This window comes from Theobroma umbraticum, unplaced genomic scaffold (genome assembly GCF_002168275.2).
Source record: "Theobroma umbraticum cultivar Fairchild unplaced genomic scaffold, ASM216827v3 scaffold_56.0, whole genome shotgun sequence".
Classification (NCBI taxonomy): Eukaryota; Viridiplantae; Streptophyta; class Magnoliopsida; order Malvales; family Malvaceae; genus Theobroma; species Theobroma umbraticum.
In genome coordinates, this window is record NW_018397256.1 from 6,447,931 (window position 1) to 6,464,159 (window position 16,229).

Consider the following 16,229-nt stretch of genomic DNA (forward strand, 5'->3'; position numbering starts at 1 on the left):
AAATACTGGGAACAGCGAATACAAGGCAAAGGACAGCGGAAAGTAAGGTAGGAATACCCCGGAAACGTACCAAGTACACACACAAAAAACGAAGGCCCGCGACTAGCGAGTTACGTAAAAGGAGCCTAGTGAGCAGCTTCCAGAGATCTTGTTAGTACCTAACTACATCTGAGGAGGTTTTAGGAGGACCTGTAACTCGAACCTTGGACCTTGTTCTTCTTTTAAGTACGGTAATAATAGTTGTTAAATTATCAACCAAAGTAGCAACGAAACAAGTGGCTTCAAAGTTACTTGAACCGCTCCTTATATAAACCATCCGGAAGTCCTTCTTGGCGCGTGATTTCAGAATCACCATTGGTGGGAACTTGGAGAGAGGAAAACCACGATTCAGAAAGCAAGACTTGTGGACGGAAAAGGCAAAAGAGAGAAAGGGCAGCGGATATTGTTGAAGCTATGCCGAGTAAGAAGAAAAGAGTGTTGTTTTGTGGAACAAGAGGAGGAGAAGAAGAAGAAGGTGGGTCATGTAAGAGAGAAGTGGTAGGTGATCGACGTTCATTGTCAAAGGAAGGTAGCCAATATAGCCTCAGCGTAGGCGTTTTGCCTTCTCTTGGCCCTTATCGTAGTAACCGCAAGGTCAAGCTTCGTCGCTTCATTCTCTCCCCTTTTGATCCCCGCTATAGGTACTACATTTGCATTTCCCTTTCTCCCCCTCCCTTCTGTATCCATGCACAAGTTGCATTGCTTTTGTTTCTTTCTTTTCTTAATTACTTTTCGAGGTACGAAACAAATGAAAATAATAACTGAAAGCCATTAAAATGATCCAATATTTCATCATCTCCTTTTCCTTTTCCACCTGAATTCACATTTTGCAACTAGATTTTGTCTCATTGTCATAAATTTTTTTCAGAATTGATTGTTTTCCTTTTGCTTAACTTGCAGAAGTAATGTATCACTTTCACCTGACATTTTCTTCTATTGACATTTGATGACTTTAAATTAAGGTTTCTCTTTCCTCTCTCAGAAGGCTTAAATTATAATTGAAACTCTTGGCTTCAAATGATGATACCTTTTCTGCTTATAAATTTGATTAATTTGTTATTTCAAGGGATGGAAATGCTCTAACAGGTAAGGCAACCTCTAATTTTGCAGAAGCTGGGAGACATTTCTGGTATTTCTAGTGTTCTACACAGCATGGGTTTCTCCATTTGAATTTGGGTTCCTGGAGAAACCTGAACACCCTCTCTCCATAACAGACAACGTTGTCAACGCATTTTTTGCCATCGACATTGTATTGACCTTCTTTGTAGCATACCTTGACAAAACCTCGTATCTACTGGTGGATGAGCCCAAAGAGATTGCTTGGAGATACGCACGTACCTGGTTGCTTTTTGATGTCATCTCCATCGTCCCTGCTGAAATTGCTCGGGATATATTGCCCCACCAGTTTCCATCATACGGTCTACTTACCTTGCTACGTCTCTGGCGTCTTCGTAGAGTCAGTCAATTATTTTCCAGGTAACTTTGTTTTATCATCATCTCATTTGCTCGAAGTTAAAATTTCCTAATGACTTGAGAGTGAATTGAAGTTCACTTCACGGGGTGTGATTAATCTCATAGTTAGGTATAAGTGAATTATGAATACACATAAAGGACTTCCCGACCCATTAGTTTATGCAAAGAGATGTCCGATTTGTATATATCTTGCGAAAAAGTATTCAGCAGAAAAGTTTTAGCTGTTAGTAATGGCTTCACATGCAAGTCGTTGACCTAAAAGCGATGACAAAACACAAGCCCACTAATATTTGCACTAAAATTTGCTAACATTTAACAGAACTAAAAGGTAGTCGATATTTGAAAACTAGACCACTTTGTCAAGGAGACCTTGGTTCTATGTCAAGAACTGCTCAACCAAAAAATTGATTAGGTGAGGGTTGGAACAATAGTTTTTATTCACTAACATCAGCAACCTTATTCCTTTGTTTTAGGTTGGAGAAAGATAAGAACTATAGCTATTTTTGGGTTCGATGCCTCAAGCTGCTCTGCGTGAGTATTTCTTAGAAGAGAGAAACATTGTAATACTTGTAAGAGAGGAGATTCTTCATTCTTCAATATGATGTGTGTCACCAGGCTCCTGATGTCCAATGCAGGTTACTCTCTTTGCTGCTCATTTTGCTGGTTGTATCTTCTACTATATGGCTGCTCAATATCATAACCCGGGGAGGGCATGGATGCATCTTTACGAAGAGGACTGGAAGCAACTGCCGTTACAGGACCGGTATATAACATCATTTTACTGGTCCATAGTCACTCTTACAACCACTGGTTATGGTGATCTGCATCCAGTGAATTCAAAGGAGATGGCATTCGACATATTCTACTTGCTCTTTAATCTTGGACTGCAAGCATACCTAGTGGGAAATATGACCAACTTGATTGTCCATGGAGCAAGTCGAACTAGAAAATTTGTGAGTAAATTCTATTGTCTTATTTTGTGCCAATTTTAGAATTCTTAACATTTCTAGAGGATCATTCAACTGGGATTTCTTCATTGTTTGAATGATCATTTTCAACTAGGAGGGGGCACTTCCTTTCTGGATAACGTTTCTAGCTAGGACCAGTTTACTTTCTCTAAGCACTGAATTCAGCTATCTCTGGAATACATTTGCAAATTGTTCCTCATTTCTGTTTTGCAACTTTGTGTATATGAAATTGTTCAACACACCATTTGCTTAAGCAGAACAGATTTAAGCTTCTTTCAGTCCTTCCAGAGTGGAAACTGTTGGTTAGCTGTATATGCTTAAAGGTTTTGATTAGACTACCTTGAACAAGTTTAGCGTTATCACCAACTAATCTGCTTCATATGAATGATTTCACCAACTAATCTGGATTAATTGTATTATAAATGTACTCTGTTGATTGCCACTTTCAATAGGCAACATAAGTTGCTCTAGAATCTTTAGAACACCTCAAGCATTGTTTTCAAGTTCTCAAGCTTCTATAAGCAATATATTTAATTAATGAGTCATGGTGTATTTCTGCATGTGTCTTTGTCTCAGCGGATCAATTAGAGTGATTTTGAGTATATCATTTTTGGGCCCTTTCCAGAGAGAAAACATCCAAGCTGCCTCAAATTTTGCCCAAAGGAATCAACTCCCAGTTCGCCTGCAAGATCAGATGCTTGATCATTTGTCTTTGAGGTACCGAACTGATTCTGAAGGGGTGCAGCAGCAAGAGACTATTGATGCCCTTCCTAAAGCTATTAGATCAAGCATTGCACACTTTCTGTTCTATTCACTGGTTGATCAGGTGTACTTGTTCCGTGGAGTATCAAACGATTTACTTTTCCAACTGGTAAATCTACTATCAATGCTTTATCTTTGTTTGTAGTGTTTAATCAACTGTTGAAAGACCTATCCTGTTCTAAAAAGATAGCTTCTGGCCATGAATAAGAAAATAGTAATGTTGTTCTATCCACAATTTAAGAAGAATTTACTCGCTGCAACATACAGAAAAATTTAAATTACTCTATATCCAAGTACCAACCAATTCTATGTGTAAATAAAGATGAGTTTATTTTGACTTGTCTTAAATTGTTGTATTTTGAAGGTCTCGGAGATGAAAGCCGAGTATTATCCTCCTAATGAAGATGTGATTTTACAGAATGAAGGGCCTACAGAAATGTACATATTGGTGACTGGTGCTGTGGTAAGAACTCCCTCCTCCCCGCCTCCTCCATCTTTTGCTTCATTTCTTGTGTGTGTACATTGGTATCCGAATGCAGGAAATTAGTGTCTATCCAGTGTTACTGTAAATAGGGCTAGGATCAACTATTAAAGAAGATTCCCCCCCACTTTTTGTTTCTTAAAGAGAAATGGTGAAGGTGAATGTTTGACCGTGTTCACAGAAAAAGTTAAAAGATTTTGTTTTCTCTGTGAGAAATTTAGCTTCTGACTTGTATGCGTGCTTGACAGGAACTGATTGTGCAAAGAAATGGAGCGGAACTGGCAAGTTTACCATGCAAATAATTTTCACCAGATCACATAAAAGCGCTTGCCTCTTATTAACATATTTTGTATTGCAATGGATCATTGCAGGTTATTGACGAGGGAACCACTGGAGATGTTGTTGGTGAGATAGGAGTGCTTTGTTACAGGCCACAATTGTTTACAGTTCGGACCAAACGATTGAGTCAGCTGCTTCGTTTGAACCGCAATGAATTTTTAAATATTGTTCAGGCAAATGTTGGAGATGGGACAATAATCATGAACAATCTTCTTCAGGTTCTTGTCTGTTTTTTTGACTGACCAAATCTCGCTTAGGCTATTTCTTTGTATTTCTTCATTGTTGAATTGTTAAGTGTAGAGCCATTTATTATCAGAAGATTCCTATCTCACTGAAATTGTTTGCATGAGACAATGACTACTACTGTATGCAAAATCTTCATTATTAGTTGGAATATTCAGACTGCTATTTGAAAAACTATTACTACTTCAAAAGGTTTTTGGTGGTATAATGTTACAGTTCTTTGTTTATATGGATAAAATTCTTGCATTCAACCTTCTATATAGTCTGGACTCAGAAGTCAGATAAATAATATCTTTTATCTTTATGACCAATTACCACACCGTGCTCAAACAGACCGACCGACGTAACATCAAATTTGTTACTTGATGGTTCACATTTGAATTTCTTTTTGCATTTGGTATATCCATGAAAAGTTTACCAAAGGATGTATGTGGGAGTTCAGACATACATCAAGTTTCCTTTTAGCATAAACATTTTCATCTGCTCATGTATCTATGAATATAATATTAGATTCTATTTGGGAATATTCACGTGAAGCATACATCAAATTTTGTTGTCTATTGTTCAAATTGTAATTAGCCAAGTTCTAAACATCCATGTGATCTTTATAGTCCTTTAGTGAGATATATATATATATATATATATATGTTGCCCTCGTCTAATACTGTTATTATGCCCCTCTTCCTCAAGTTTGTGCTTAATGCAAACAATTCACATTATTAAATAAATCTTATGAACCAAAAAGAATAAGACTTGTGGTAAAAGAAAATCTGTGGGAGAAATCCGCTAACTGATTCACTTAATCTTGGTGATGCAGCATCTGAAGGAGTCCAATGATCCAGTGATGGAAGCAATTTTGCATGAGACGGAGCACATGTTAGCAAGAGGTAGAATGGATTTGCCTCTTAGTTTATGCTTTGCAGCAGCCAGAAGAGATGACTTATTGCTGCAGCAGTTGCTGAAACGTGGTTCAGATCCAAATGAGCAGGACAATAATGGGCGAACAGCACTGGTATGTATGCCTCCCCCTTTATATGTGTGTGTGTTGGGTATCTTTTATATGTCCTTTAACCTTCTGTAGGTTTCTAACAAACAGCATATCACGGCATCCAATGGAAGTGAGCATTGTATAGTTATGCTTCTAGAGTATGGAGCAGATCCTAACATTATAGGTATCATTTACTCTCTGATATTCTTTTGGTTTCTTATTTTCTCCTTCACTTCTTGTTGATTCTTCTATATGTGCACCCTATTTTCTTTCCAGGGCAGTTAATTTCATACTTTACAAAATTATACTTGTGAAATTGGAGAACTAGATTTAACTTTTTGTTATCTCCTTTTCAACAAGAATGCCTTCCCTTGAAAATAAAAAATATCCACTAATTTGCTTTTACCAAGAGAATTACTCTAAAGAAGATACTAGACTCATTGTTGCATTTTCTTTTTCTCCTTTTTATGGGTTATTTGGCTTTCATACTGTCACGTTCCCCTGAAGGCCTGAACTATTCTTATTGAATACATTTCTAAATATTTACTATCAACTACATTTTTGTAAAGTTAAGACTTGTTCTGAAATTTATTACATTATAACAGAATTTTTTCTTCCATTATGTACAGTATTATTGATGGTATTGCTTTTTCCTGTTTCAATCTCTCTTCATATGTTCCTCCTTAAACTAGAGTTACTTTTGCTTATGCAGATGCCGAAGGGAATGTTCCATTGTGGGAAGCAATAATGGGGAAGCATGAATCTGTGATTCAACTTCTGATAGATAATGGTGCAACGTTATCTTCTGGTGATGTGGGTCAGTTTGCTTGCTCTGCTGTTGAACAAAACAGGTTAGATTCACTTAAGGACATTGTCAAGTATGGAGGGGATGTAAACCAGGCCAAGAGCAACGGAACTGCACCAATCCATGCTGCAATTTGTGAAGGAAACATTGAAATGGTTAGGTTCCTATTAGAGCAAGGAGCTGATATCGATGTGAAAGACTCCCATGGATGGACAGCAAGGGCTTTGGCAGATCATCAGGGCCATGAAGAGATATTGGCATTATTGCAAAACCAACCAGAGGTCAAGAAATTATCAGTTGTCACAATTCCAAAGAAGAAAGTAGCCTCACATGGGAAGACCATTGCCAAATACAGCAGCGAGCCTACAATATCTTCATATATTTCTGAAGTTGTGCCACCAGTTCCAGAGGTGACATGGATGGACAACCGTCGAAGGCGAAAAGCAAACACTTTCCACAATTCACTATTTGGTATAATATCAGCTGCCAATGCTGGTGAGCATGCATCTCAGTTTCCTGTTATATTGACTCTAGTTAATACTATTCTTTAGGGAAGAAAATTTATTTTATCAAGTATCTACTTGGCAAAACCTTTTAGCAGTTTAATTACTATCTGTTTATATCGGGTAAAAGCTGTTGAAACTGAAGTTTAACTATGCAGGTGAAAGTCCTTCAGCAGCAGGTTTTCCAGCTTTGTCACCTTTAAGCAACTATTCGGCTAGAGTCACAATCAGTTGCCCTGAAAGAAGTAAAGTTCCCAGTAAGCTCATTCTTTTGCCAAAGTCCTTGGAAGAACTTCTGGATATTGGTGCCCAAAGATTTGGCTTCTCCCTAACTAGAGTTATGACAGAAGTAGGTGCTGAAATTGATGATATAGAGCTTATCAGAGATGGTGATCATCTTGTTCTTGTAAGTGCTGAATATGAAATTCCAACAAGCCAGTATATTAAAGGTTCAATTCAAAGCAGTGCATCCAGCACCTATGGTGGCATCTAAACTTATCCTTTTCTCATGTCTTACTGTATTACCATTAAAGGAATTTAAGCTTTGGAAATGATTCTTTTCCATATATCTTTGTCCATATAGCTGATTCCTCATAGTGAAAAAAAAAAAAAAGGACAGTCTTTTTTTTTTCATTTTCCCAATCTGGGTTCCTATATATTATCAGGGGCAAGGAGAGTGAAACTGAGGAAAGAAAAAAATGGTATAAATTCTTGGTACAATAATTTACCATTTTATCAATATAAAGTATTAAGTGAAAGTAATAAAAAATTAATTGAACTTATATAAGGATTCAGATAGACAAAAACTAATAAATAATAACTATATAAGTACTAGTTCAATTGATTTTTTTTCTTTTTTTGTATTCTAAACTTATGATTGTTTTTGGTAATTGATAAACTTTCCATGTGATTTAAGTTAAGACTGAAATAAATATAATTAGTAGAGTTAATTTATAATTTATAACTAGTGCAAAGAAACAAATTTCTTATTTGTTTAGAGAAATTTGTTTGCAGCAAGGATAAGCTCAAAAATTTGGTGAATTTCCATGAGGCTTAGACATCATAAAACTTTCCTTTTCCAGGTCTTGCATAGTTCCTTGTTGAAGTGAAGTCTTATGATGGATTTGTGTTTTGTTAGTGCAGATGCTGATGGCATTAGAAACAAATGATGGTTTTTTTTTTTTTTAATTTTCTTAATAAAAAGATCTGGGTGCAAATGTTAGTAAAAGTTATGTTTCTAGCATTACTGATTCTAAGAAACAATAGTGTGCACAATTCAATATTATCCAGCACATTCTCTTCTGCCTTGCTGTTGGTCTTGAAAGTTGAAAGACAATGGAAAAAGCATGAACAAATGAGAATACTGTAAACGGATAGAGCTCAACAAATTAAGCTATATTCATGATTCAATAAGAGTATGTTAGTCTGGACAAACTATGACTAGTTCAAAATAATTCTACTAAAGTAAAACAAATGAAAGAATTGGCCATTCCAATTTTTAACATGAAAAGCATGGCATCCCCTCATCTATTTAGCAACGAAAAGAATCTGTCCCTCCTCCCCTTTCCCCCATCTCCTTAGCCTAAAAAAAGAGCAATGACTGAAGGGCAATTTGACCTCAATCCTCACTGTTAATATTCTAGCAGATATGACTAATTTTTAAGGATTGAAAAATTGAAAACCAAAGAAGGGGTGAAAATACAGTTCAATGCTTCCATTCCTCTATTTCTTCCTCTCACCAGAGAACAGTTGAATTTCTTTCTGTCAATTTTTTTTTCAGGATTTTTCTGGGTGATTAACTGGCTATACAAGGCAACATTCTCAGACTTTCTTTGTTAGGACCGTGATTGTTTCTTCAATCAGGCGCAGGATTATAATCAAGACTAGCAATCCTCATCATACCAGGCCATCATACACTGAATATTAATGTTGTTCCAGATGAGCTCAGGCACTTCCTTCTGGATGAACCTGTAAACCATGCCATATTCAAGCATAAGGATAAATAAACTATAATCTGGTAATAAAATAGCACAGCACAAAAAGGAAATTTCAAGATATACCTGGTATAACCTTTCTTCCTTAAAGCTTACAGTTCTAAGCTTCAACTCTCCTCTGTTGGTTGTCATCTCATCCAATATCTCAGCATCATAAAAGTCATCGTCAGTCCCTTCGCTGCTGGAATCAGGTCGTTCCCCTTCCTGTTTACACAATATTTTCTGTGAATTTAAGTGCATATAGAGAAGAAAGAAGTATAACGCCATTAAAATCAAAGGAACACTTATATTTTGAACTGGCTAGAGCACAAAAGGAAGATTGTATCATCTATGCTAAAACACAGAAAATTTTCAATTACGAAGAGGAAACTCTTTCCAGTTAGTTTGACAGGTGAAAACCAAACATTAATTTCCCCACAGGATTAAAAAGCATAAAATGTGTCAACATAGCTGAAACTATGCCAGGAAAGGAAAAAAGTTATCAAGTAGTCCAAATAACTTGTCAGTAGCTATAGACTGATTAAATTCCCAAAAGAAATCAACAATGAAAAAAAAAAAAAACTTGTAGCAGGTTCAAATGATCAAAAGTAAAAACCGAACTACAGGTCAGGAATATTAGTGCTCTACTTACAGTAGAACTTATTTTCTCATTATTAGTGTAATGACTACTACCAAATGAAAAAGTGGTCTAATTCTAAAAGCACAAAATGAAAATTAAGGGGAAGGACCCAAATAAGATGTACCTTGACTGAAATACTTAAGCTTCTTCGTGGTGTACCAGCAATTTCTTCATACTCAGCGGCATCTAGTTCCCTAAGATGATCGGGATGGAAAAACTTTGGAAGGATGTGCTGCCTGATGCTGATGAGAAGGAAGAACGGCAGTGGAAACAGTATTCCAGCTATAGGTATCCATGTCACCCCAAAACATACTAGAAAATATACAAATTGGAAGAGCGTAAACAGCAAAATGGACTTGAAAGGTACCGACTCCACAAATGATGCATGAACACCTTCCAGGACTCTGTTCAACCAAATGCCACCGATAAGAAGAGTTAATGACAGAAAGCATAAACTTTTAATTACAGCACTGCTACAAAGATATAAGATGCAAAACCACATCAACCGTCACATTCAGTTAGTTATCAAAGTTAGACTACACCTTTTATACACCACATCAATGTATTACCCATGTAAACACACTTAAAACATTTGAGGCTGTGTTTAAAAATTTTTTATTACACTGCACAAGAAGAACAATAAAAAGGACTTCAATACTATATACAGGTGTCCATTGATCAGGCTGGGCCCAGTTGACACTCTTAAACCTAGGTTCGAGCCCAGCTTGGCCCAACTATTTAAATTATATTTAATATTAAAATATTTTAAAAGATTTTTATATTAACATTTCAATATTTTTAAAAATATTTCAGTATTAAAATTAAATAATAATAAATATAATAATATCTCGGACTGATCTGGGCCTGACCCAAGCCTCAAAAATCTTGTCCGGGGCCCAGCCTGTGGACAGGTCTAGTGCTATGAGCTTACTGTAAATATGGTCCTAAATAGAGAAAAAGGACACAATACGATCAGTATAGCCAACCCCATTTTGTAGGGAAAGGCTTAATTTGTTGTAGTTCAGAAGAGATAATAGATTAGTCCTCTTTCCTGCAAGATAGTCTGCCTAAGTTGCAACTTAAAGAAACTAGAAATATTTTAAATTATGGAAATTTCCCAAACCTCCATAAAATTAGCTGTATCACCACGTATCATTTCATAAAATGCCTGTGTTGTATTTATGTTATTTTTAAGGTACAGTGACTTACTTGTAACGCCTACTAGGAGTGATGAAAAGCAACAATATCCTTTCCCAGAACTGGTTCCCTGGAAGGCTGTCAATGGCCATGTAGGCAAAGTATCCCCAGAGTACAGAGGTAGGTATCTTTTTTATTACAGGCAGAGCACACATTGAGAGTCCCACAAGTACTGATTGTAACAGGTTGCTCATTCTTTGCTCATTAACTCTGACAGGCAAATAAGCATCAATATGTTTCACAGGATCAAATTTTCCTTTTGCATCCTGCCCATCATCACCTTTCATCACAGCCTCTTTCAAGTTCTTCAGCTCTTTATCTACTGACATAAGCTGCGATAATATCCATATTATGTTCAGTGAATCTTGCAATCAAGTATGCCTTCATGCATGCATAGAGAGTAAATAGTATAAGCAGTAGTGTAAGCCTAAAATACTTACAGCAGGAGATGCATCCATTTCTATAAACACAGCTTGCATCCTTCCGTAAATTTCTGAGTTGCTTGCCTGTTGCAACATGCCCTCCTTGGCACTTTTGACCATTTTTTTCCGAATCAACTGCAATTCATGGGTTATATAGTCTAAGATTCCACATTAATGGGAATTATATAAAAATTAAGGGAATAGTTTAAAAAAGTACAGCATCCCACCTGCTTCTTGAGAACTGCAAGGCTCTTAGTGTGCATGGGAGATTGTGGAAGGACCCCATTTGAAGGAGGGAGTCCTAGCAAGCCACAAATCAAAGTCTGAAACCATGATTGGCAAGAAGCATTTAAGCCTAAAATAGTTGGAAATATAGATTTGAACATATAACTTGTTGGGGGAGGTGGGGAGGACAGAGAGAGAGTAGGTTGGAAGCATCAGTCAAGTACCATAACTCCTAGCAACAAGATATCATAATGGTAAGCAGAGGGCTTTTTAAGGTTAAACTCCTTTTGTTGTGCCATCTGTGAAGCGACACTGTGATCGAAGAAGTATAGGCCTGCTATCATCAATGCTGGTATAAAGGCTGCAAGGATGTACTCTATTGGAACTTTCCCCATATCCTGTATTAAGAGATATGATTAAGTACAAATTTATCTTTAGTCTCAAATAATTAGAAAAATCAGGTATGCTTTGAACAAATACTCTAAATCCTCAACAAAATCCTCCTAGATTCTAGCTTATGGTTATAGATTTTAGAGACAGTCAAATTATAAGATATAAAAAAACATAAGATCTCTGAAAAGGGAACAAACAAATTACTAAATTCACAACCTACCTTTATCACTGTCCAATGATGCAATGATGCAGGTTCCCATAGAAGTGGACAGAACAGCCTCCTGGGAACTCCAGAATCAACTTTTCCAGGTATTGTGTAAGATAGTGCTGTCCAACACAAGACCATTAGTGGAACCCCATAGTCTGCAATAAACCCTCGAAGCCAACCTGAAACCAGAGCCGTTAAATATAAGATTTTTTTTTAGAAAAAGGAACATAAATTAAATCCACGACAGAATTTGTAGTGAAACTATCAAATCAGTCAATCCCAGTCGGTTAGTTGGTTGATGTACCTGTTCCATAACACCATGATCTTGCCTTTCGTGTCTTTAGGGCGGTGAACAAAACCCCAAATGAGAAAATGACTGCCAGCAACCCATTTGTATATAGCCAGGGGAACTGATATTTCTCCAACTTAGGATTTTCACCTTTGGGAATACTGAATTCACTGATCACCCCCTATGATCCAACATTATCATTATCAGGGTCAAACCACAGGGTTCTGTCATCATAAACCTCACATTTTGTTTGTTGCATAAGTCATTCAATACCTTAACAGTCTCTTGAAGGAAAAGAACTGTTATCAACATGCCAAAAAGCTCTCCTGCAATTCTTGTAAATCTGGTGATTATGGTGCATGCATTGAATATAGCAAGAAGAATGAGCAGCAGAGCAGTCCATACACAGACCCTAGGAAGAAAAACAAAAGAAAGAAATTAAACAATAAGAACATTTCTGCCAAATCAAGAAGCTTGAAAAATATTAAATTAAGCTTAAAATTACAAAATGAAAAAAAGAAGAGGAAATTATATCCATTACCATGCAGTCCAAGCCAAAAAGAGTTCCCGGCCCAACTCTGGCCTTCCTTTGCTGAAACTGTACAAATAAGTGTACATTATAACTGTTGGCTCTGCAACACCCACTATCAACAAAGGTTGCCCACCAAATATGGAATGAATGACTCCACAAATAGCTGTAGAAGCCAACGTTTCCACTGTGCTGAGGGTGCCATCTAAAACAGGGAAAATATAGTCTTCATTCATGAAAAGCCATAAACTCAAAAAAGCAAAAAAAAAAAAGAAAGAAAGAAGAGGGGATAAATGAGATTTGGTAATAAAATCCAGCATTAATATTCTTGACATAAGATGATTTGCATTGACGTAACTTCATCCTAGATCATGCTGGCTTTTAGATATTCTCATTTTAAGGAGACAAAAAATGCAGTACCTGTTTCTCGACTCAATTGCTCTCCAAAGGCAATAACAGGAAGAGCAGAAGCAAAGAAGATATAGGTAGTCGGAGCTAATATCCTGATAGAAATATAAAACCAAATATGAATCAAAATGGAATATCTCCACCAGAGTAACATAAAGTAGTACCAAAACCATCAAAAAAAGAACATACCCAAAGCCTGAGCAAAGTGCACTGACCCAATCTTGCTTGTAGCACGCGCTTCTTCCCTTGATGTCTTTGATTATCCCCTTGAATGGACTTCTGATGTCTTCCATAACTGATTCAAGAGAAAAAAGAATTACATTTATCTTATAATCAACAATGACAACAACACCGATATCCTAACACCCTCTTAATCACAAGATAAGAAACCATGTAATGTGTAAACTGTCCCTATGAAATTGGCAAATCACATGAATAGCCTATTAAGGAGAACATGTATGCATGTATATATGCATGCATGTATGCATGAGGATTTTATGTAAAACCAATAGACAGTAACAAGCAAGAGAGTCATGATACAACTACATGTTAAAGAGAGAATTAATTACCAAAATTAATGGGATACATGTGATTGGTAGTTTACAAGTAATAACATCATATTTTATAAGCAGAACCATCCAAAAGAAATCTAATATATAAAACTCGTCTGATCTGCCCATGCTCGAACTGTTATTGGACATCTCATAAAACAATAAAAATATTAACAACTTTTCAGATGAATGGTATATGGCAGAATGAATGATAAAAGAATCCAAGAATGTCCAAGAAACAAAAAACCAATTCTGCAAGATTTTTTTTTGTTATTAAAAATAAAAAGAGCAGAATAAAAATTTCATTTTGAAAGAACCCAGAATGCCTAAAACAAAATTTCTGCATCGTACAAAGCATAATAGTTTTACTCACAATTTCTTAAAATGGGAAAACAAAAAAAAAAAGGTGAAAATGAAATCTAAAATATGAAACAGAGCAAGGAAATCAAGATTCAGCTATTGAACTCTTCTCTCATTGTACACAAAGAAAAAGAGACACATTTTCGATGAATGGAAAGATCTGAATGACCCTTCTTTGACAATAAAGCAAAAGGAATTTCAAACATTATCTCACATTTCAAGGTTTTCTTCTTTTTTCATTTTGATTCCATTTTCAAGCTCCCATGCACGTAAAAATCTTATATGAAATGGGAAAAGCAGCTCATTACACCGGCATCTATCATCAATGAAATGGAAAAGAAAAAGAAAACTTTACGGACCTCGAAGCTCCCGCTCCGGAGACAGAGTTTCCGAGGCAGGGAGGTGGTCGGAAATTTCAGATTTCCCCGGGAGGTTGGGAAAGCGAAAAGGTCAGATTTTTCTTTTCTCTCTTTAAGACTCCTATAAAAAGCCAAAAAAAAAAAACCAACTATAATAAAAATAATCAAAATCAAACTTGCTATATTTTTCCTTTGAATGACACCATGACAGCGCTTATTTTCTTCCTCTTAACACAGACGAGAGAGAGCAAATTTCTGAAGGTGTCGGAGAGAGAGGCCAGCGGTTAGTTTAAACACTGAGCGGGTTTTGCGGGGTCCACTTCTATTTGTGGACCCTTAATATTGGGACGTTGCTGACGCGGCGTGGTCTCGGTGGGCCAGACCCTAGGCGAACTCGGGAGGAATTTCCATTCTGGTTTTGTCCATTCTCTAGAATGTAAACGCCGTGACAGAGACTGGTATACTCACATGACAGAAATAAGAGTTGCATAAATTTAAGCAAAAATACATTTTTTTAAGAAATTAAAAGAACCCCTAAACGCATTATTAATCAACAGATTATGAGGAGAGAGGAAACAAAGAATATATTGTTCACCAAAAGGAATCTAAATGGGAAATCTAGATATCATGTAATCCATTGGCTACTGAACTATATAGTCTTCCCCTTCTTTTCTATATAGACAAACTTGAATGGAGTAGAACAATATTGAATATTAATTAACTTGAATACCATGTTTAATTATGCTTAAAAATTTGTCCGAGGCACCAACAACCCATTATTGGGAAAGTAATAGCATGAAACTGGAGATGTTCAAACATCTAATGTGAGAAAATATAGTTTTATTCTCCAAGTGCAATGTATTGGGAATATGAATTAGCTGGCAAAATCTAGGAATTTTCCAAGAAATTAATGATTAGCGAACCCAAAAAAAAAAAAGAAACATATAAAAAATGCTTAAAATACGTTGCTGTGATATGGGACGCTAGTAATATGAGGAGGGCATAAGAATTCAAAGATCTGTCCGCGTAAAGGGTTTGGTTTTGCCAGATGGACTGGAGGGAACCCTTGTTCCTGTTCCTTATCAATAACCGCGTTGAAATGAAGAGACCAAGCTTTAGTTTTCTGTCTTTTTTCTTTTCCTTCTTGACAGACAGAGGAAAAGAGGGAATACATTTTGGAACTTTGGTCAGTTGCCAACTGACATTCACCCAATCACATGATGACCAGTCAAACTTTTCTCAGCAGTTGGCTGAGGTCCCAGTTCTGTTGTGTGTCCATATCTCTGCATTTTCATCATGGTTTCATTCTTCTTTTTTTTGGCTAATCCTGCTATGGAATATGATTAAGTTTGCAGTCATTGAATCAGTGTCTGTGACAACCCTTGATACTGATATTCATACGGGGTGGAGTCCAGCTGATCAGCCAATATCTAAATTTGAGTAATCCGGGGTTCATCTCTGAAGCTGAACCCTTTTAACACTTTAAGAATAAATTAAATTTATTTTTAATTCATGTCAACCTGAGGTATATTTATTTGTACCCATATTTAGTTGTACAAAATTTATGGTAATTATTGACTTAGCTCACCTTGGGTTTTGTGATGAACTCTCAGTTTGCTCTTTCCAGATTGGCATAAGAACTGTCTCACAGTAATCTTAGAAATCATTTAATGCCAAATTTTCAATAAAAAAAAGGTGTTCCGAATTTTAAGCAGTTAAAAGCTACTTAATGTATTAAGTCAATTTTATTTTTAAGTAAAAATATGTTATGTAATTACATTAATCTTATATTCTTTCCTTTTCAACTTTTATTTGTGCAAAATATTTATAAAATTTATATCACTTTTTTGTTCAAAAGATTTAATAAAAAATCTGCTTTACATTTAATTTTCAGTAACAAATCAAATAATTTTATATCATAAATTCAGTATTTCAATTTTTTAAAAATGTAAAAATTTAGTTCTCAACTTTTTAGTATTAAATTTCTTCAATTTATTGAACATTATCTAACTTTTTGACTTTTTCCCAAAGACACCAAGCCCAATGTTTCTATACTTCTTTCCATTTCTCAGGT

General features: G+C 36.0%; 2 protein-coding genes across 3 annotated transcripts; one reads left to right on the forward strand and one right to left on the reverse strand.

Annotated features, from left to right (window-relative positions):
* The first annotated feature begins 350 nt into the window (after window positions 1-350).
* On the forward strand, window positions 351-7,221 carry LOC110410181 (potassium channel AKT1). Its single transcript, XM_021419771.2, has 12 exons — window positions 351-680; window positions 1,150-1,515; window positions 1,986-2,043; window positions 2,148-2,465; window positions 3,106-3,351; window positions 3,607-3,705; window positions 3,972-4,004; window positions 4,095-4,280; window positions 5,123-5,317; window positions 5,402-5,477; window positions 6,006-6,593; window positions 6,760-7,221. Exons 1-12 carry the CDS (start codon window positions 454-456, stop codon window positions 7,092-7,094), a joined length of 2,727 nt encoding a protein of 908 aa, XP_021275446.1. The 5' UTR covers window positions 351-453; the 3' UTR covers window positions 7,095-7,221.
* A 771-nt stretch (window positions 7,222-7,992) lies between these two features.
* Window positions 7,993-14,913, reverse strand: LOC110410182 (HCO3- transporter family). 2 transcript variants are annotated; one of them, XM_021419773.2, is made up of 14 exons: window positions 14,156-14,913; window positions 13,075-13,180; window positions 12,898-12,980; window positions 12,490-12,682; window positions 12,222-12,360; window positions 11,964-12,129; window positions 11,672-11,838; window positions 11,283-11,456; window positions 11,061-11,156; window positions 10,852-10,968; window positions 10,424-10,743; window positions 9,339-9,618; window positions 8,662-8,799; window positions 7,993-8,569 (listed from the first exon to the last, which is right to left on the reverse strand). In XM_021419773.2, the coding sequence occupies exons 2-14, from the start codon at window positions 13,176-13,178 to the stop codon at window positions 8,546-8,548; spliced, it is 2,001 nt and encodes a 666-aa protein (XP_021275448.1). In that variant the 5' UTR covers window positions 13,179-13,180; window positions 14,156-14,913; the 3' UTR covers window positions 7,993-8,545. The 2 variants fall into 2 exon arrangements, with proteins under 2 accessions (XP_021275448.1, XP_089638921.1); XM_089782795.1 differs by lacking the exon at window positions 14,156-14,913 and adding an exon at window positions 14,011-14,060.
* Window positions 14,914-16,229: the final 1,316 nt, after the last annotated feature.

What these genes read in the sequence shown, in the direction of transcription:
- LOC110410181 (XM_021419771.2), top strand. Translation starts at nt 454, where the DNA reads ATGCCGAGTAAGAAGAAAAGAGTGTTGTTTTGTGGAACAAGAGGAGGA. An exon ending in ACGATTTACTTTTCCAACTG is followed by an intron (nt 3,352 to 3,606) that starts GTAAATCTACTA and finishes TGTATTTTGAAG; the next exon opens with GTCTCGGAGATGAAAGCCGA. An exon ending in TCATGAACAATCTTCTTCAG is followed by an intron (nt 4,281 to 5,122) that starts GTTCTTGTCTGT and finishes TTGGTGATGCAG; the next exon opens with CATCTGAAGGAGTCCAATGA.
- LOC110410182 (XM_021419773.2), bottom strand. Translation starts at nt 13,178, where the DNA reads ATGGAAGACATCAGAAGTCCATTCAAGGGGATAATCAAAGACATCAAG. An exon ending in AAATGGATGCATCTCCTGCT is followed by an intron (nt 10,744 to 10,851) that starts GTAAGTATTTTA and finishes ATATTATCGCAG; the next exon opens with CTTATGTCAGTAGATAAAGA. An exon ending in AGGAAGAAAGGTTATACCAG is followed by an intron (nt 8,570 to 8,661) that starts GTATATCTTGAA and finishes CATGGTTTACAG; the next exon opens with GTTCATCCAGAAGGAAGTGC.